This window comes from Leiobunum rupestre, chromosome 2 (assembly GCF_980474605.1).
Source record: "Leiobunum rupestre chromosome 2, qqLeiRupe1.1.hap1, whole genome shotgun sequence".
Taxonomy (NCBI): Eukaryota; Metazoa; Arthropoda; class Arachnida; order Opiliones; family Sclerosomatidae; genus Leiobunum; species Leiobunum rupestre.
Window position 1 is genome coordinate 56,630,078 of NC_143385.1, and position 21,477 is coordinate 56,651,554.

At 35.2% G+C, this 21,477-nt stretch overlaps 1 protein-coding gene and 1 long non-coding RNA gene across 2 annotated transcripts; both read left to right on the forward strand.

Moving 5' to 3' along the window:
* The first annotated feature begins 1,523 nt into the window (after positions 1–1,523).
* Positions 1,524–2,289, forward strand: LOC149958495 (uncharacterized). Its single transcript, XM_090167201.1, has 3 exons — positions 1,524–1,630; positions 1,708–2,058; positions 2,112–2,289. The coding sequence occupies exons 1-3, from the start codon at positions 1,524–1,526 to the stop codon at positions 2,287–2,289; spliced, it is 636 nt and encodes a 211-aa protein (XP_090023327.1).
* Positions 2,290–13,511: 11,222 nt separating this feature from the next.
* On the forward strand, positions 13,512–14,125 carry LOC149958496 (uncharacterized). The gene is made up of 2 exons (XR_016478513.1): positions 13,512–13,561; positions 13,630–14,125. It is a non-coding gene; the product is annotated as an uncharacterized LOC149958496 (long non-coding RNA).
* Positions 14,126–21,477: the final 7,352 nt, after the last annotated feature.

Sequence of the window (21,477 nt, forward strand, 5' to 3'; positions counted from 1 at the left end):
TTTGATTGGTAGGAAGTTTTTACTAGACATAAATATAACTAGACAAAAAGGTGTCGATTGTGACATAAACGGCGTTCCATACCCGGCCACCGGTAAATAAGGCATTAAAAGTCGCAAGCTGACTTGGGCCTGTGGTGGTGCCTAGGGTATTAGCCTAGTTAATGATTATTATTAATATTATTATTTACATTACGGTAATTTTTGTAAGCTAACAACGTTTACTTGGAAGTTTTTCTCTAGTTATAGATTCTTTTACGCGGGTATTTCATGGGAGCTGCCACTACCATGCTACATGGGAGAGATTGGGTTTTGGGGGAAAGAAATTTCAACGGTAGAACTACGTGTAGTACAGTTATGGCAGCTTCTTGTGAAGGAAATTGTGGTATAAATCCTGGGTGGGTGGCAAACCTGGATAAAAGAGTGTATAGCCCAAACAAAAGTGGGACTAACTTTCTGGTTACAGAAAGAGCCCAAAATTTCCAAAAAAGTCATGGCTCTCCCAACCTAACTAGAGAGTTACTTCTCCTATTTTCTTAAGGCGTTTTCTAGTGTTAATAGCGAGGGGGTAATCACTTGCCAAAAATTGTACACCTGATAACGGATAATGATTATTTTCGATTGATTATATTCAAATATTTGGGATTAAAAATTAAACTAAGATTATTACATATTTCGCACGATTTTTTTTTCTAAACTAGGGATTATGGATTTTGTCTGGGATTATAGAAATTTGTGGTTGAATATATACAGAATTTTAGTCGATTATGCACATTTTTTAGGGTTTTCGATTAATAAAAATTTTTAAATTTAAATTTTTAAATTGTTATGGCAAAATTTTTCTAAGATAATTTTTTGAGATTAGTTGATTTTTTTGGGGATTATGGTGATTGTTTTATATATTTTTACGTAAATTTTAAACAATGGAATACGTTAAATTTGTAATTTAAAATTTTTTTTAAACGAGAGATTACCAAAAATAGCCAAGGATTGTAGCAAAATGTTTAAGGATTACTTCCAAATTTAAAGGGATTAAGCAGATTTTTTATGGATTTGACCATAATGTTTAATATTACGAAAAAAATTAAGGGATGATTAAATATTTTTCAGATGATGGGTAATTTTTGTGATTAGGTGGATTATTTTATTCGGTTTTCAAGGATTGCAATTATAGTTTGCTCCTGATTAAGCGAGTGACTACCACCTTGGTTAATAGCCTAATAGTTACTTATTTTTTTAAAATTAAGACATTGGCACACAAACGATAACGGACCATCTTTTTTACAAGAATCAATGTTTAAAAGATAAAATTCAAGAATACGAGGAGGTTTTACGTCTGAAGTCTTGGTCAGTAGAAAAGATTCAGCATGATGACAACGTAGTACGATTTTATACTGGAATGCCAACTTTTTCAGTTTTCCTGTGGTTGTTTAAGTAACTATTTTATTTTTAATTACTCTGACTCTCTGAGAAGTTGAAATTAAAAAAATATCTTTTACAGTTTTCTTAAAGATAAAGCAAGCAAGATGACGCATTATCGATCTTCAAATGTTGAGAAGAATGAACGCAAAAATGTTCGATTAATTAACGAGTTCTTAGCAGTGCTAATGATATTAAAACTGGGATTGCTTGTGCAAGATATAGCTGATCGTTTTGACATTAGAATATCCTCGTTCTCTGAAATTTTTACAACTTGGATTTGTTTACTAGACAAATAAACTGTGGTTTGTGCCCGTACCCGGACAAGGAGCTTGTGGAATATTATATGCCAAAGAAATTTCGTAAATATCCTGATACACGAATAATCTTGGATTGTACAGAGATATTTATTGAGAGATCATCAGACATGCTTACCCAGAACAAAACATTTTCATCATATCAACATCATAACACTGCTAAGTTCCTTATTGGAATTACACCTGGCGGTGTAATATCATTTATTTCGGACGCTTGGGGGGGTCGTGCACCTGACAAAGGGATTGTTGAAAAAAGTGGAATATTGGAATTGCTAGAAGTCGGTGACAATGTAATGGCTGACAAAGGATTTTTAATCAGCAAAATGTTGGAAGAGAAACAGTGTACAATAAATATTCCACCTTTAAAAAATCTAATAGAGAGCAATTTACGGAAGAGGAAGTAATTGAGACAAGGAGAATTGCTGAGTTACGAATTCATGTTGAAAGGTCTATAGGTCGAATCAGAAACTTTCATATATTAGACGGTGTCTTTCCAATCGCCCAAATCAAACTAATCAGTCAAATATTTAGTGTTTGCGCTAATTTGAAAACATAAACAAACCTATAATTAGTTAATTTTGCAAATTCTTTAAATTTAAAAATTTTTATCAATAAATTATGGTACTTTCCACTTATTTCCACTTCAATTCAAACACTATTAACATTTAAAAATATACAAAACGTTTCAACAGGCAAAACACAAAACTTAATTAACAAATCAGCGGGAGGGGGGGGGAAATAGTCTAATGTATCAAGGGCCGGGTTAGATAAAAATTACTCATCAACTAAATTAAACCATTTAAGTCATTTTTTAACAGAACACCAGGATTTAGATTCATTTTGGAATTTCTTTTTAATTATATTTTGTTTACAACTGAAGACGGTTTGGATATTTTTAAATGTTTTTAATATAAATAGTTTTTGCATTGAAGTGGAAAGGCGTTGTTTTCATAATTAAGAATTAATGATGAATGAAATATTGTAAATGACTTTTATTAATATAAAGGTGATAATTTTTAAGAAACATTTAGTCGTAAATTTTTTGTTATCAGTTTTATCACATAAGGCACTTATCACAAATGTTTAAAAAGCTGGTAAAACACAAGGTTCGTGCCGCACTATGTAAACAGGAACTTGAACCATCACTCATGTTAAAAAATATGTGGTACAATGTAGCTTTTGTAAAATTCTACCAGTTTTTTTTCTATCTCACTCCAAGCTTCAGGATCAAAACGAATTCTTTCTATGTAGACGTAGCTACATTCTTTGGTGCCCTTAAATATCACAAAGTCGGCCCAAGGTAGATTCTTAATCGCCATTTCACCTAAAACCTGATGATAATATATTGAGTTTCTCTTAAGGGAAAATTCACAATTTTTTCTATCTATATAAAAATCTTTGAATTCAGAAGCAACTTCTGATACAGGAATGTTACTTATGTCTATATTTTTGAAATATGATGGACATTTTATTTCCAAGACTCCTTTTGCGAATTCATTTGGGTCAATCACAATCCCATCAGAACCTGTTCCGAGAAATTTGTACTTCCTATACAGAGTAAGACCAGTCTTTTTTACCGTAAACCCAGTGAGATCCTTGCACCGTTCAATTGCTAATTCTTCTAAGTCTATTCCTCTCTGCATAGCTTAAGGCAGAGACAAATACTTGTCCAGCATTCGTGGATTAAGTATTTTTTCAATTATTGATTTTGGAACATTTTTGCATCTAGCCTTAGCTGCAAGTCCAAAGTTAGAACTAGTAATCCTTCCGATGCGTAAATCTTTCCACAAATCACAGTTAGCTTGAGGTTTGGTTTATTCTTCTATTAATTTGATCTGATCCCAGTCTATTTTTGATTTTCTACATACAAGAAACTTCCCTCATTGGTCAGGTGTTCCAACTTGTCATGTACCTTGAGTATGTGTTTCTTTGCTTCTGCTAAAACGTAACTTTCAATATTATGAATGTCCAAATTTATTTCGTCAGGAATTTCCAACCATTCTGCAGCCGAGATAGGAGCTTGAACTTCAATTAAACATTCTTCTGATCTGATATCAACTTCTATTGATGCATTAGGCACAGTTTCTTCTCTAGGTATTTTCCAAAAATGTTGTAAGCCAGAGGGAAAGAGCGTCATTAGCTCTTTTACAGCTTCCATGTTTTTAATGGGATCTATAACTCTATCACAAGCTCTACGACCGTCAAAATCAAACTTAATGTTGTTAGCCTCTTCGATTATGCGCTCTGTATCTTCAAACAAACGTGGTTTTTTAAACATCTTTGGCATAATGATACTCGGTTTAATATCTTGCGACCTTGGTTGATTCCATACACATGGCTTAGATGTACATGACAGTTTCCCCGAATTTTGACGCTCCCGATTAAAGTTTTCCAAACAAAGAAGCAAAGCTCCGATATGGCTACAGGATGCGGATAAGCCACGAGCACATTCACATCCTCCACCACAAATTTTACCATTGGATTTGATGCAAACCATTACATTACACTGTTAAAAAAAGTCGTTCAGAAGACGTTCAACTTCGAACACTCTGTTCAAAAATGAACGATAGCGTTCTAAAGGTATGTTACAGAGAACGGTGTGTTCAAGATATTATATTTCGTTCAAATCAGAACGAATGCTCTTTCGCCCTCTGGAGGAAGGCTTGTAAACTACACAATAGAATAGATTCGTTCCAATAGCTAGGAGATCGTTCCCCTTAGAACAGGTTTTACAAACAATCCTATATGGATTTCTTTGTATTGTCTTCATGTACATGTGCTTACATATAAGCGTGACACTTTCAACGTATGACCAAAAGTAACAAATAAGTGTGACACTATTTTGCGGAAAACTTCGTAGGGCCAAAAGTAACAAACAAGTATAACATCCATATAGTAATAAATGAGTGGTTTAGAGTGCGCTTTGTTATAGGTAGTTTTTTCGTACATTATTATGTTGTTTTAAGTTAGTGTACTGGTTGATTAAACTATTACTCGTAGCTAATTTATTTACTGGGTGAGTAAGAACATGTTGTAATGAAGTTGTTTTTGTAGTTGTATGTACAGTGTGTTTGGAAATTTACCGAATATTCAATTTCATTGTTAGAGCGTAGCTCCTTCACTAGCGACTCAAATGGAGTTAGGTCTGTAACGCTGTTTCTCAGAAACTTCCCCACCTATTGAAAAGAAACTTCACACAAATAACGATATAAATAACCTCCGTGTCTCAACGAAGTGGAAAACGAAAAAGGGTTGTGAAAGGTCCGAATTTATAGGACACGCACCGTTTTTTTAAGTATATTTTTATTTCATTGGCAAGGTACACGAAATTCGTTCGGAAATGTAATTGCCCAAGTTCCAGAATTAAAATTTACAGAAAATATTTCGTAATATACTGCAATTTGGTTTGACGTTTTCAGCATAGAAATAAATTCTAACATCGTTTGTTACCAGTTCTCGGCCTTAAGGCTAAGAATAGAATATAATAACTTTTGCGCTATGAAAAAGGTTTTATTAGTTAATGCATATCACATAAGTGGTAGATATTTTAAGCTTAATAAGATGGTTGTAATTGAGGAAACTTGAGGTTTGAACTAAATTCAAATAGTTTTAGGCCTGGTTTTCCTATTCGGTGGGCAATGAGTTAGGTTAGGTTATTTTTATTAATTTAGCATGATGAACTGCCGGCAGGAGACATGAGCTACAATTTAGAAAGCAATAACGATAAAGCATTCCAAGTCGAACGAGAAAATGATCCACGGCGAACGACAAAGTGTTCCACCACGAACGACAAAACGTTCTAATTTGAACAAAGAAAGTTTGTTCAATATAGAACATCTAAGTTCAATATTGAACCATAAACCATCGTTCTTTATCGAACGAATATTTTTTGTTCATATTAGAACAAAATGGCGTTCTGTTACAGGGACAACCTTCTGAACGGCGATTTGTTCAAATAAGAACAATTGTTTTTAACAGTGTATAAGCTAAACGCCTTTGTGACGCAAAACATTTGGATTTGATATAGACTAAGGTGGCTGTAATTTTCACAACCTGTAACGGTGACTGAATGTCACCCGCTTTCTTATGCGCTATGGCCCTGTCTAATCCTCTGTTATCCGTTCTTGCTTCGCCATCAATCACGTTGACATACATAAAATAATTAAATATTTTAGAAATATTAACCTCCGGGATTTGGGAGACATCATTGGAACACATTTTTGGTGGGATTTCTTCGGGATCTGGTAGAACATATTTTACCCTGTAGAATGGTAACGCTTCTGGATTTTTTTCTTCCAAGATTAATTCTTTATGACAAGAGGCTGACGAATTAAAAGTCACCCTTCTTCCAACGTAAACCTCGTCAATGTTTTTGCAGGTGCTGAGACTGACGACAGCTGGAGACACGCACATTTGTTTACTTTTTAAGTTTTCTTCCCCATCCTGCAGTCTGGTTCCTAAGACTTGGTCGTAAGGTTCAGTTTTATCACAGTAAAAATTTTCTAATGCTTCTACGTATTGTATTTTTTTCAAATTAGATTTTAATACTATTCCTTTTTCTTTCAACAACATTTTAAATTGCTTAATAGTGTAGTTATTGAAGTTTTTAGACATGACTAGGCTATACTACCACCTTCCTATTTGAAAATTAAGGAAAACCGCGCCAAACTCGGAAAAATAAGCCACATAGTCATTTCTACGCATGCGTGAATAAATTAGCGAAAAGGCTCATTATGCACTTAGGTTGTTAAAATGCGCTTATTATTTTAATGTACAGGGTGTTTAAGTCTGATTGATATTTAATGGACAGTGTGATCATGGATTTTTCTTTGAGGTAAATTTACTCCTAGGATGTTCCTAAAAGCACGCAAACGTACTAAGAGGTTGGCTCTTATAAGAACGGCGGGAAAGGAGATTTCCAAAGCCACACGAAAAGGGGGAAAGATAGCCGTGTCTCCCTAGTCGCTTGTGAGATAAACGAAACAAGACGCTGCGTGCAGAGGCATTGGTTAAAGCAACTGCGCCAGCGCAAACAAATAAAACCCGAAAATATCTGCCGTGCTTTCATATAACGTTTCAGCCACCCAATTTGGCTAATTATATGGCAAAATCACAAAATTTTATTTGCTCGATGAGATTTATTTCACTTATAGAAAAGTATTTATATTTGATTTACGTTTTTGAGAGTTCCGTTGATTTTTATGTTTTTTTTTGGTTTTAAAAGAGATAGTTGAGCAAATGGGAAAATATTTATATTTTATTTGATTGGGCGTTATTAGCTGAAGCGTACGCGGGCCGGTTGAGCCTAGTCGATTGGGCTTTCATCTACAACTTTCGTCGAACCACGTGGCTCAGTGGCTGTTCTATTTCAGCTTCATTAATTTATGTGTAAGAATTCATTTAATAGTTATTGTATTCACAATTACTAATATTTAATTACTAATTACTAATTATTAATACAGCCGTCTATGACTTGTCAGACATATCACAAGTTATGGCAGGCCTTGAAAATTCGCCTCAGACTGTAATGAGTTTTGAAAATTTACTTAAAACTGGATACAGCTTACCGAAGGATTTAAGAAATATTTGTAGCACCCAAAATTGGAAAGCTGTAACCTAGGATAAAACTTAACTAGGATAAAATCTCAAATAGAAAAAAAATTCTAAACTGAAAGATAAAATTCAAAGCTTTCGCTATAAATTAGCAGCTTCCGAAATACTAAATAAAACACTTCTAAAAGACGTAAAATGCTTGAAAATGGAAAACGCTAACCTTTTTAAACTTAACACTGAATATCAAAGTATTATGTCTAAGGTTTTAACATCTAAGCAGATAAAATGGATGCAGGGTAAAAATAAATTGGAATGGGGAGATGAGGACTTAGCTAATGCTTTTGCATTACGGTATTTAAGTAAGAGAGCCTACACTTACTTCAGAGATAAACTAAATTACCCTTTTCCACATATATCTGCTCTAAAAAGACATGCTGCTAAATTAGATTTCAGTGTATTACAATTAATGAAAGCTAATTCCAAAAATATGTCAGAGATAGAAAAACTAGTTTCGATCACATTTGATGAGGTAAAAGTCAGACCGTTATTAGAGTATGATGTTAAGAATGACCAAATTATAGGGGAGCACCAACAGTTGCAGGTAATAATGGCGCGTGGGTTGTTTAGTAGCTGGAAACAGATAATTTATTTAGGATTTGATAAGAGCATGACGAAGGAAATACTCTTTTCAGCTATTAATGAGCTACATCAGGCTGGTTTCCAAGTTGTAGCTTGTGTGAGTGACATGGGTGCAAGTAACCAGGGTTTATGGAGATCTTTCGGAATTTCTATAAATAAAACATTTATACAAAATCCAACAAATTCTAAATTAAAAATATTTTTTTTGCTGATACCCCTCCTCTTTTAAAACTAATCAGAAATTGGTTTTTCGATCATGGTTTTATAATAGAGGATTGTTTAATTAATAAGGAACCAATTTTAGATATTTTTAAAAAATGTGGGACTGAGCTTAAATCTTTACACCACAAGCTAACAAAACTTCATTTAGAATGTGAAAAGACCCAAAGGCAAAATGTTAGACTAGCAACAGAATTGCTGTCCCACAGTGTTGCTACTGCTGTCAGGAAAACTAACTCTGCCAGTGAAACCGCAGACTTTTTAGAATTAACCAATCATTGGTTTGACTGCATGACGCGCATTGATAAATCTGTTGCCAAGTGTGGGTTTCGGGTACATTTACATGATCAAGTCAATATATTGAAAGAAATGATTAGTTTTATAAAGTCTATGACTGTAGTTGGGAAAAAATCTATGCAGCAATTTCAAAAAGGCGTAATCCATGTTAGGGTTATTTTTTACTTAAGAGATAACTTTAAGATTAAATATATCCTAACTCATAGAGACAACCAAGATTGCTTGGAAATTTTTTCTCCCAGTTAAGAACTCGTGGTGGCTTGGATGACCATCCAACTCCCCACAACGCGATCTATCGAATTAAAGTGATATTTCTTGGGAAAAATCCAGGGATTGTTAAGTCAAACACAAATACAGTATCTCAGTCAAATGACGAGTATTTTATAACAAATATCTTAAAACAGGGCCACATTCTGTTGATATCGCTGACATTGAAAAGTTAGGTCAATTAGATACCGAATAGACGAGTAAAGAAATTGTTTGCCAGTTTTTCATTAATTTTCACGGGGAAGGTATTTTGAAACAGAGGGAAGAAAATGGGGGTTATCCAGCCTAGTCACGTAATATTTGTGATGGTAGCGGCATCTTACGGCTGATTCTTACAACTATAAACCTATTTTCATTGGTCTATGAACGTCGGCTGCTTATGTTGTCATTTTTTGATTACGATATACATGAAAGATCTCTTATAGTTTTACTATTATTATTAGTTTAAATTAGCTTTGTTAAATGAGTTTCCAGGGTGGTTCCCAGTTGTTGCCTTAAAGGTTGTAAAAGCTTTCCTTTTGGTAAACTGAAATCTTCATTTAAAATCACTTTCAAAGCAAACCTACATTGAAAGATGCATTAAGCCTTGTCCGAAAAATATTTTTAAATTTAGATTTTAATATTATCATACCATGTTTTTTTTAGTTGTTTAGTTCATCTCCAGAAACTACGTTTTTCTTTTTTCGAAACCGTATTAATCATTAACACTCAATATTTAAATAAATTAGTTTAAGATGTGGAACACTGAACCGCCACTTCGCCGGAACATTTTGTAAAAGTGTACAAGTAGGATAATTTACGTTCTGCGCAGACTCCCGTAATAGCCAATCAGGTTCTCCTTTCCTACCCACAATTCCCTCGGAAGTTCGTTAAAAATACTTCAAATGGAAAGCGGTTTTATTTACTCGTCTATTAGACAATTTTGAATTACCATTCGATGAAATGAATGAAAACTCTGACTAAACCCTAAAAAGTCCTTCAAGTTCCCCTTGTAAAAAGATTTCCAAGGTTAAACGAAGACCACCACTAGTAATTATTAAAAAAGAACCAGGTTCTCAGTCTCAGATTCCAATTCCACCACCCTCGCAATTGCCATTAAGTTTGCCATTTACAAGGTTTATGCAAAGTAAAGGAAACGAGCTGATCTTAACATCTTACGAAGAAGGTGGAATGCAGTATCTATGCTATGGACGGATTGTCGTTAAGCGTTGTATTTTTGTTTGTTTGTGGCGTCGGCGGCGGGGAAAAGCGACGACACGGTAGATGGAGCTACGAAAAATAATTTTTTTACAATTTACATTACTGGCGTCGCCGAGACTCGATCACAGAATAATACTGCTGGCCGCGTAAGCTCCAAAAACCGACGCCTCCTCCCCGAATTTCACGCTTGAACTTTTACCATTGAACACTTTTGGTTTTGTGCCCGCCCTATAGGGGGGCGCATTTCTTCCATGAGGGGGGGGGGGTGGAACGCAATTATGCGTTTACTCAATAGCGGTACAAGTAGATTGTTAGCTAGTAGTGGTATGGTCATAAGTTATAAATACGTGTGGCACTTTCTTATCGAAACCGTGTATGGTCAGAAGTAATAAATAAGTGTGGCACTTTCTTATCGAAACCGTGTATGGTCAGAAATAATAAATAAGTGTGGCACTTTCTTATCGAAACCGTGTATGGTCAGAAGTAATAAATAAGTGTGGCACTTTCTTATTAAAGGGAGAGTGACCGAAAAAACAGTTGGTCTCATTCGATAGAACTCTTTGACGCGCACGCAGTGCCGTTATTTCCGCCCCCACCGACAAACCCGCTTAAAGGGAGAGTTACCGGAAAAAAGTTGATCTCATTCGGTAGAGCAATAAAAGTAAAAGCTTGGAATCGTCTACGCTTGCGTCTACGTGAAAGAGTGAGACCAAAAAATCCAAAGCAGTCAAACTTAGGGCCTGTCGCAAAAGTCTGCTTTGCTAGAATCGCACATTAAAATCAATGGGCTAGTAATTTGGCTAGGGCTTTTGCAACAGGCCCTTAAGCTGCAAAGTATGCGACCATGGGGACAGAATCTCCGTCTTGTCATATTCTTAGTATATAAATACATTCTTGCAATAATATGATTCATGCAGTTGTTGATAATCCATGTTAAACATCAGCTCTAAGAAAATACCAATTTAGTCACCGAGATAATATAAAATTTTAGAATTACATATTCTATTAATTTCTGTTCTGCAAAATTACATTAATGGGTATATTTTTTTAATAATTTCCGAATTTACATGACTTTAGGCGCCTAAACTACCCAAATGTTTGATATAAATTTCCTAAAATAAACACATTTGAATCCCAGTTTAAGAATTTCTTTAAATCATATTTCTACTAATTTCAATAATTTAAAATAATTATGTTTGTTGTGTTTTGCTTACCTATTTCACCTTTGATATTTTCCATGTATCTAACGATAGGAAATCAAATAGCCTCAACAGCTTTTGTATTGGTTTGCCAACCCGGGTATCCTGAGGGTGGACTGGTGGCCACTCTTAAACATAGGATGGTGAATTTTATATCAAACAATAGGAAATCACTAGGGCTCAACACCTTTTTTATTAGTTTGCCCACCCGGGCCTGCTGATGGTGGGCGGCATCCACTCTTTAACTTAGGTTGGCAATTTATATATCAAACGATAAGAAATCACGTAGCCTGAACAGCTTTTGTATTGGTTTGCCCACCCGTGTATCCAGAGGGTGGGCGGTGCGCACTCTTTAACATAAGATTGGTAAATTATATATCAAACAATAGGAAATCACATGGGCTCAACAGCTTTTGAATTGCTTTGCCCACCCGGGTATCCTGAGGGTGGGCGGTGGCCACTCTTTAACATAGGATGGTATTTTATATATCAAACGATAGGAAATCACATGCCTCAACAGCTTTTGTATTGGTTTGCCCACCCGGGTATCCTGATGGTGGGCGGCATCCACTCTTTAACTTAGGATGACAATTTATATATCAAACGATAAGAAATCACGTAGCCTCAACAGCTTTTGCATTAGTTTGCCTACCTGTGTCTACTAAGGGTGTATGGGTTTGCCCACTCGAATACACTGATGTGGAACTAATATTAAGGCCTGGGCTGACTTGTTCTCTCTCCCTTTCGACTTTCTCTCCAAAACAATCAATAAGAGATGCGCCCCCGTTGTTTAATTTCTATTATGACAAGATAAGTGAGATTGAGTAAAAGCTCCTTTTCGAAATAAATGTTTAGGGTAATATAAGTGTTCTTATTAAGTTAATGTACATGGTGATGAAAATTTCATAAAATTTAAATATAATATGCAAAATATACGTAATATATCAGAAAGATTCTTTATACTCAAATATCGTCTTGATTTTCGAATTGCTTCTAGTCTAGTTTGGGTTAGAATAAGTAATGGCTGAGTAATAATGAGAGTAAAGGTGAATACTCTAGATTGTTTCGTAGACTTCATCTTTACTCCAGCAATTCAGAATTTGAAATAAACATCTATATTGAAACAGTTTTAAAGGTTTGATAAAGTTAATAAAATGGAAGATTTTTGAGGTAATAGAAGCAGATTTAAAAATATAACCAAAAAAGGAAATTAATTTGGTTAATTTAGAGAAAATATGCAATTAACCTTTCAAACCTATTATTATCTGCTCAATTGCCGATATGTTTTAATAAATATCTGACCGATATTTGTTTCTGATTGGAATAAGTTCATTGTTTAGTGTATTTTATTAACCACGCAAAGAAAAGCTAATCATTTTTGTAAATGGTATACACATTGATTATTTTACTGAAATACAATCTGAACCGAATGAACAAATACTACATAAATAGTTCATCATAATTATCAAGCAGATAGGTATTCTTCTAGTTGCATTTATTAAATGCTTAAAATATGTGATTTTAGTTTAAACACATACAAAGTGTCATTTTTGTTAAAGTAACAATAAGATCGTTTAAATCAATTCCAAGCGAAAATAATATCGTATTGTGAACTTGAAGCCGTTTCTGTAGGTAAATTAGCTTCTAGAAAATATTTAAGAGTAAATTTGTGTAAATTTAATTCGTGTTTATTTTATTTATTCGAAAACATATTACCATTATTGTTTACTAGGTTTACCGATAACTACAAAGATCAAACGCTTGATCTCTGTATTTATTATTTTGGTTAAACCGGTTGATTGAAAACACCAGCTTTAACTTAGGCACGAATGCATTATACAGGGTGTCTGAATTTTCTCGATCAGGCTTTTTTCTCAAAATGTATTTCTCCTAATCTTATGAAATTTTCAGGGTATATTTGTTAGGCATGAGAGGCTTTAGTTTTTAAATTTCAGAAAAATCGAACGATTGTTCGTGGTTTTGGACTTCATTTTTTACCGGTAGGTGTCACACAGAATGTTTAGAGAATAGTGGAAAATTTAAAAATAAATCTGGTTTGGTCGAGAAAGACCTATTTTTCACTGAGTTTGGTATTTTTAAAGAAATTGAAACGGACAAAGTAGGGTCCTCGAGCCGGTCCCAAAACATACAATGTAGGCCACCACGCGAGCGGTGAACTGTCAAGGCTGCACCGCAGGGCATTGTCGGCGGTGAAAAGTCAAAGCTTCTTGGCCGGGCGGTGAAATGTCAAGGCTGCACCGCAGGGGGGGGGTCGGTGGTGAACAGTCAAATCTACACGACCGGGCGTTGAACTGTCAAGGCTGCACCGCCGGGCGGTGAAGGTAGGGCGGTGAATTATTAAAGTGACACCTCCGAGCGGTGTGGGTGGTGAAGGCAGGGCGGTGAACTATAGCAATGTTACATCTCCACGGTAATGTCAAAGTATAAATATGGGTAAGAATATTTGTTTTTTTTACTCATTTAATATTTGGTTTATGTTCCTAACATATAAATTTTCATAGCATATTTGCCCAAGTTTTGTTCGCCGTCTCGTCAGAGAAATTCATCGAGGTTACGTCTACAATAGATGTTCGTCTAGGACTTGGAGATAGTGCTACGGGAATCACCTTAGATGAAGCCGATTTTCATGAGGTATTCAGAAAAAAGGATTAAATATTAGCTTTCTTCGAGAAGGATGACGCCGCAGGATCATCGTGCTTTTTCAGCGGTTCCGAGATGAAACGTATTGAACTAAGAACGTATCAGAATCGAAAAATTTAGGATATCCGTTAGATGGTTCTGGGGTACGGCAAATTGAACGGAATGTTTTTCCCAACCAAGAAGGGTTTCGCCATTGGTTACGCTCTCACCAAAGTGCTAATGGATATGTATAAAGACGTTGTAACTTACCTTAATAAAGCAAATATGATATATGACCTCTTAAAGGACAGTATTTTGGAACAGTTGCGTGTTAATTTCCGCAAGTGTTGCTGTGGTTGCACCGTGGACCATCAGCCACAGACTCAACCCAACTGTCTAGAAGATTGGGATATGCGTGTTGATATGAACTATAACACTGCGATAAAAGTTTTACTTTAAAGACCTTTTTAAATGATGAATTTTGTAAATGCATGGTTGCTAGAATATAATGTAACGCTAAACAACTTTTGTGAAGAAAAACTCGTTGATTTGGGAAAAATGTGTCATTCTTTAAATTTGATTTCAGGTTGCAACATCCTTTTAACGGTCTGATTGCGGGTGCGACTCAGTCTGGGAAATCCTTTTTGATGACTAGTCTTATCAAATATAAAGATACGTGTATTTCACCCCCTACAGAGATAATTATATGGTGCTATACGGAATATCAACCCAATCTTTAATTCGGTATTAGATGATACACCCACAGTTGAATTTCACGAAGGATTATTAGACGTGAAAATTTGAGACCCAAATTTCAAGAATTTTCTTATTTGTGAAATATCAAATAACAAGGATGTAACGAATTTGTTTATAAGAGGTTCTCATCATAAAAACACGTCGGTTTTTGTACTTATGCAAAATTTGTATTATGCTGGGAAGGAAATTAGAACGTTAAATTTAAAAGCGCACTATCTGATAATTTTCAAGACACCACGTGGCAAATCAGCGATATTTAATTTAGCTAGGCAGATTTCCCCAACTAATAGTAAATACGTCATCGACGCCTTTCATCAAGCAATTGGTAGAGAGTTTGGGTACTTATGGGTGGATTTGAAACCAACTACATCAGATGATCACATACTACGAACCGGACTTATACCAGGAGAAGAAGCTCCCGTTTTTATCCCAAAATGAAGAGAATTCACAATTTTTAAAAAATCTGTCTAAGTGTAATTCATGTCAGAGAAATGCTGCCATGAAATATGCTAATAACGACGCGATTCTAAAGCTATTGTGGAATGTTGTATAAATGTTCTGCGTGGTAATGTGAAACTGTCAGATGATCATAAAAAGCGATTGAAGCGACATAGTCAAATTTTGCGGAAGTAATCTAAATCTAATACAATCGCAATTACGGAAAATGATTCTAATACAGAAGGGAGGGTTTTTACCGTTACTTTTAGCACCTCTATAAGTAGAGCTATTAAAAATGGCTAGAAAGATGATATTAGTTCCCGAAGACGTTTATCGACGACTCAATTCACAACTTGGATACGAAAACGGTTTTAAATAATCAGAAATTTAATCAATCACAAAAAGTGGAGTTGTACAACCATTTATTACAACGTAACAAAAGAACTAAGAAGGCGAAAATCGTTGAAACACCGAAAATAAAGAAATATTGGTATTCGGAAATAGCTATCGCGATAGCAGATTCGCATCTTAAACCCGTCATGGCTTTGTACAAGTGGATTTGAAAGAAACCGTAAAATTGAATGGTCTACCAGTGGTGAACTTATTTATCGATATTCCAATGGTGGTGGAGTGGTGTGGGGCTAGTCAGAAGGTGGCCGAGTGATGAAGGGCTATTCCAATGGCGGTCGAGTGGTGTGGGGCTAGTCAGAAGGTGGCCAGGTGATTTAAGGATATTCCAATGGTGGTCAAATGGTGTGGGGCTAGTCAGAAGGTGGCCGGGTGACTTTGGGCTCTTACAATGGTACGAATTGTTAATTTACCTAGGTAATTCACGATTTTTTGTTAAAAAAATACGAAATTGGTAATTACCACAGAAATAACCACGGTAATTTACGGAATACTGAAATATTTAATTTTTCCCGTTGTTAAGAAAATGCACTGAAAAAGAGCCTAAAGTATGTCAAAATCTAGGTTTTTTGGTTTATACTGACTTCAAGGGTTGCCGCTTAGCGCCCTAGCGCCAGCCATCCCCTTTCGTCTAAGATCAAAGTGCGTGGCAGCGTGTTTCTGTAGGAAAATAAACTTTATCATGAATTTTTTTAAGCTTTTATGTTTTGAAATACTTAGACCATGCCACAAAAGATTTTGAGAAATCTCTTTTAGTGACAAAACGAGATTATAAACATTTGGGAATTAATTTTTAATTACCGTGTAACGGTGAATTACGCGGTTATTTATCGCTTGATTTAACGATTTCTAAAATTATGGTAAATTCGTTTCCCTAGCTGTGGGGGTCAGAGGGTGGCCGAATGCTGTTGGGCTATTTAGATGGTGCCGAAGTAGTGTAGGGCTAGTCATTAGGGCCTTGTGGTATGGGGCTAGTTAGGACGCAGTCGAGTGCTATAGGGCTAGACAGAGGGCGGCCGAGTGCTATAGGGCTAGTCAGAGGGCGGCGGAGTGCTATAGGGGCTAGTCAGAGGGCGGAGCAGTAGCCCCGCCAGGATTTTTTCGCGAGTAGGCACTGCGTGATTAAGAGGCCCCCATAAAAAACTCCTTTGTAATTTTTGTTGTTCTTTAACTAGCCAAATTTTATATAATTATTTAAAAATTTTATTATTATTAAATCAATAAAAATTTTATTATTATTAAATTAATAAAAATTTTATCATTATTAAATTAATAAAAATTTTATCATTATTAAATTAATAAAAATGTTATTATTATTAAATTAATAAAAGTTTTATTATTATTAAATTAATAATTTTTTATTATTAAGTATATTATTTACAAATAAATATTACCAACTTTACTTTTAATCGAAGAATTCCACCCTACGATTACCTCTTTACCCAAATTCATCAACTACTTATTTAGGCTTGTCTCCCCCATTGTTAAGGGGGAAGACTACAGTGGCCATTGTCTAGTTTCGCGCTATTTCAAGCTGAACTGTTTTATTGTTGTGTTTTTACTTATTAAATTAATATTGATGTGTAAAACAGCCTCTTAATTGTTTAGTGCTTAAAATAATTTGACAATTTTAAATTTCAAAGTAATCTAATTATTACGTTTTAATTCGGACCCCCGGAGCTAAACACGTTGGGCAAGTGCCCAAACTACCCTACACTCTTAAAAAAAGGGTGTTTTAATGGTATATTAAGGGTGTAATATCTGTAAAAAACTACTCTTTAATGTAAATTTAAACGCCCTAAAGGGATTTTTACTGTCCCAAATTAAAAACCTGTAAGGTGTATATAGGGTGTTATATTACCCCGTAAATTGAGTGATTTAACACCTGGTAAGGGTGTAGCTCCCTTAAGGCAGTAGTTTAGTACCCTAAAAGGAGTATTTTAACACTTTAAAGGGAGTATTGTAGCACCCTTAAGGCAGTAGTTTAGAACCTTAAAGGGAGTAGTTATAAAACTTTAAAGGGAGTATTATAGAATCCTTAAGGGAGTATTGTAGAACCCTGAAGGGGGTAGTGTAACACCGTGAAGGGAGTCGTTTGGTACCCTAAAAGGAGTAGCCTTGTACCCTAGAGGGAGTAGATAATAACCCTGAAGGGAATAGTTTTATACCACAAACTGTTAACAAAGGAACCAAAACGGAGGACATAGCACTCCAAACAGTGTAAATAAACACCCTAGCAGGAAAACTGCTTCTTAAGGTGTAGAATAACATCCTTTATAAACCTGTTAAGGTGTTAAATATGGGACAAGAAAACACCCTTAAAGGTTTGAAAATAAACCCTTTTTTTAAGAGTGTATAGTAGTTGACCTCTTGAACAATAATTTTTCTTACTAAACTTGCTTTTAATCCATGACATTTTTTTTAAATATCTAATATTGCAATAAAGTTTCCCCTATTCCCAATATTGTCGGCGGATGTGTAAGTGTTCCCCTGAAGTGCTAAATCTTGTTGGGCACATAAAATAATCACTTCCACGTGTGTAGATAGGACCTCTCTGTTTCTAATAACGTCTAGTCTATGGTGGTCGTTAACCTGGCAAACTATTGATCCACGGGATTTGGATTCCATGTAGTCTAATTACATTTTGTAGGCTAGTTGGTGAGAAGATTTGTTGGAAGTGAAGTGTTCTTCGAATTGTGTCCCCATGTTTTTCCAATCCGAAAATCCCTTTAGAAATGCAGTGTTTCTACTGCCTAAAAAATGACGGCAACAAAAACAATACACTGCATTCTTTGCAACTGAATATTCAATCATTTGATATTTGTCATACCAAGAAGAATTGAAACCTCGATTTTTACCGCCAATTAATCTTTTAGGAAAAGGATTTAGTTTAGGCTGAACTGGAAGGCAATCTTTATCTAGACTAATATCCAAGTTATTCAACGCGTGTAAGCCCATTTATTTTGAATTGGACACGTTGTTTGATGTATTTTGTGCATGGTTAGAGTTGGGGTTTGCAATTACTTCTGCAATTTCTCCTTCATGAGTCAGTTCCATTTCCATATCAGTACTGACGTTTGGAAGAACTTCAGCAGTATTACTAAAACAGTGACTGTTATCAGTCTCCAAGGATTCTAAACCCTTTCCCAATTCTTTGACTAGGTTTTTCTCAGAACTATAGTTATGGCTTTGCGCCGACGATTTCAAAAAACGTGCCATTGCACGTTTCTGATTACTAACGAAACTATCTTCCCTTTTCCATTTTTCTCATTTTTGGGACCCGGATAAAAATTTTCTGGTACTCATATTTGAAAATGCTACTAGTATATACTAATAGCGGAATAACCTTAAAAAGGTTTAAGAAAATAAAGCTTAGTTAAAGCTATGTAGTCTTCAACCAGACTTTTTAATAATACCAGCTGTATCCAAGCCCTGAAAAAAGCGGTTTGAATATTTTTTCTAGAATAGCTAATTATCCTTGAAAAAGGCTTTTTGAATAATTTAGCTAGAATAGCTAATTAGCCTTGAAAAGGGCTTTTTGAATAATTTAGCTAGAATAGCTAATTAGCCTTGAAAAAGGCTGTTTTAAAATTAGCTTAAAACAGCTAAATAGCCTTTAAAAAGGCTGTATTGGCAAAGTTAGTCTAGGAAGAGACTTGGAAAAAATTTGACTGAGAGAGAATCGAAATTGAGAACTACCTGTTTGTTCAGGAGCAGAAAACGAAATGAAGAAACGCGCGTTATCTGGGACAAGTCCGACCACCGAAGGTCTAGGTCCTTTCTCTACGATCAGTGGTCACTGATATCATGTGATTTCGCAAAAGGGACAAGGAGTAAAAAAGAAAAAACCCTAATCCCCAGGACGCTCTCTATTCAAAGTAGTGACTGGTACGATGCTTTACGCTTCGACTTCAGCTCCGCTGGGATTTCCCTTCGTTTAAGCGTTGCAACGGTTTAAGTCGTATTAAAGAAATCCAGTTTCTCACTTTACGCCCCCTTTTGTAGAATTTCTAGAAACTAAGCTTATGTTTATTGTGTTGGTTGGAGCTAAGTTATCACTGAGGCGAACAGGTGGTTTTTTTTTCTGCTTTCCTTGCACGACGGACTTCCCCGTCCCGGGCCAGTCTGTTGTCATATACTCTATATCAATGTTAACAGAGTACACTACCAAAAGCAGAAACCACAGAGTTCGCTGCCTTTGTTTGTGTACTCAAGTAATATTGATTTCGAGTATAGGTGGTTCAAAAGGGAACGTTTTGTTAGGGCCATTTAGGACTCTTGGAAATTGGAATTGAATGGGAGTTCTTTTTTTTATGGGGCTAGATGACCAATTTTTAAAAATAAATAAAATTTAAAAATCACATTTGGAGGCCCCAGAGGCAATTTTTTTAAACTTTTAGAGGCCCCTAAAATAGGCTTAAAATTTTTGAACATAGGCACGTGTCTACTTGTGCCTACTGCTGGCGGGGGCACTGGGGCGGAGGAGTGCTGTGGGGGCTAGTCAGAGGGTGGAGTAGTGCTGTGGGGGCTATTCAAAGGACGGCTGAGACCGCTGAGTGCTGTGCGGGCTAGTCAGAGGGTTTTGTTAAATATTAGTAGCTCAAAGTTAGTAATTACACAACATTTTGCAACTGGAAGTTATTTGAAAGAATCCTAAATAAATAAACTTGGTATTTTTAAGGTGTTAGCAGTGTTAGTCGTCATTGTGATAGGGAGCTTATTCATTTTTTTCTACCTTTTCCCCAACCAAAATACAAGTTACTAAAGCCCCTCCGCTAGTTGAAAAGTTTTAATCGAGATGATTTGGATGTTTAAAGTATTTCATATTACACATTTGTAAGTTCGAAACACTTCTTTAGATTATCCAGACCATATTAGTGCCTTTGATGGAAATAAATTTCAGTACTTTAAATATTCCTTATACACTGCAAATCTTTATGACGCCTACAACACGTTTAAAAAACACCTAAAGAGCGTAACATGTTAAACACTTGCATATATGGACTTTTAGTGTTCATCAGATGAAATTATGTGTACGGTAGATGTACTCCTGATGTGCTCTAAATGCCTTTTAGGTGCTCTGCCGGTGTCATATTGTAACATCTATAGAACGAGACCGTAACAAAATTAGAGCACCTGACACCTGTTGAACACATGAACATATGCACTTTTAGTGTTCAGCAGATGCAATTATGTGTAACATATATGTACTCCAGATGCACTCTAAGTGCAATTTACATGCTTCTGCAGATGTTCTATTGTAACATCTATGGAACGAGATCGTAACAAAATTAGAGCATATGTTACGCCTAAATAACATCTGGCATCGACCGAAAAATTTGAAGACACATCAAATGAACATATAGAAAACACTTGCTCAAATTTCTCTATAGTCGTCCAGATATTTAACGACAAAACAGGGCTCACAGATAGTAGTAAACAAAAATACACAGAAAAAAGTTCTGTTAAAATTACAGAAAATTTCTGGAAGCACTGCATACCAGAATATTTCTGTAAATTTTACCATTTCTTTTGTTTTTTTTTGGATAAGAGTAAAAGGGTTGTATTTTTTACAGTAAAAACTAATAGTACTTTTCACAGAACATGTGTAGTAAATTTTTCAAACGTTTTGTTTTTTCTGCAGAGCAACATCTGTTAAAATTACCAATGCAAAGTTGTAATTTTTAAAACAACTTGATTTATTGTACAGATATTTTTCTGTAATTTTTACAGAATCAAAAGTAAATTTTACAACACCTTAGTTCATTTAACAGATTAACTTAAGTAAAAAGTACAAAAAAAGTTGGTAAATATTACAAAAAAAGTTGGTAAATATTACAACAACTTTATCCAAAAGCTTTGCTTCTGTAAAATTTACAGAAAAGGTTTTTAAAATAAAATAAAATTACGTAATAAAAAGACTGGATACTTCATGGCTAAAATTTATATATTTTTATTTACATGGGCGAGCTTTCGGACCGTGGTCCCTTTTCAAGCCGAGGATTACAAAGGGACCACGGTCCGAAAGCTCGCCCATGTAAATAAAAATATATAAATTTTAGCCATGAAGTATCCAGTCTTTTTATTATGTAATTTTATTTTATTTTAAATTCTAAAGCCATGGCTGG

Excerpts from the sequence above, each read along its gene's own strand:
- LOC149958495 (XM_090167201.1), top strand. The coding sequence starts at position 1,524 with ATGACGCATTATCGATCTTCAAATGTTGAGAAGAATGAACGCAAAAAT. Across the intron at positions 1,631-1,707 it reads TTAAAACTGGGATTGCTTGT|ACAAATAAACTGTGGTTTGT; the intron begins GCAAGATATAGC and ends TTTGTTTACTAG. Across the intron at positions 2,059-2,111 it reads GGATTTTTAATCAGCAAAAT|AGAGCAATTTACGGAAGAGG; the intron begins GTTGGAAGAGAA and ends AAAATCTAATAG.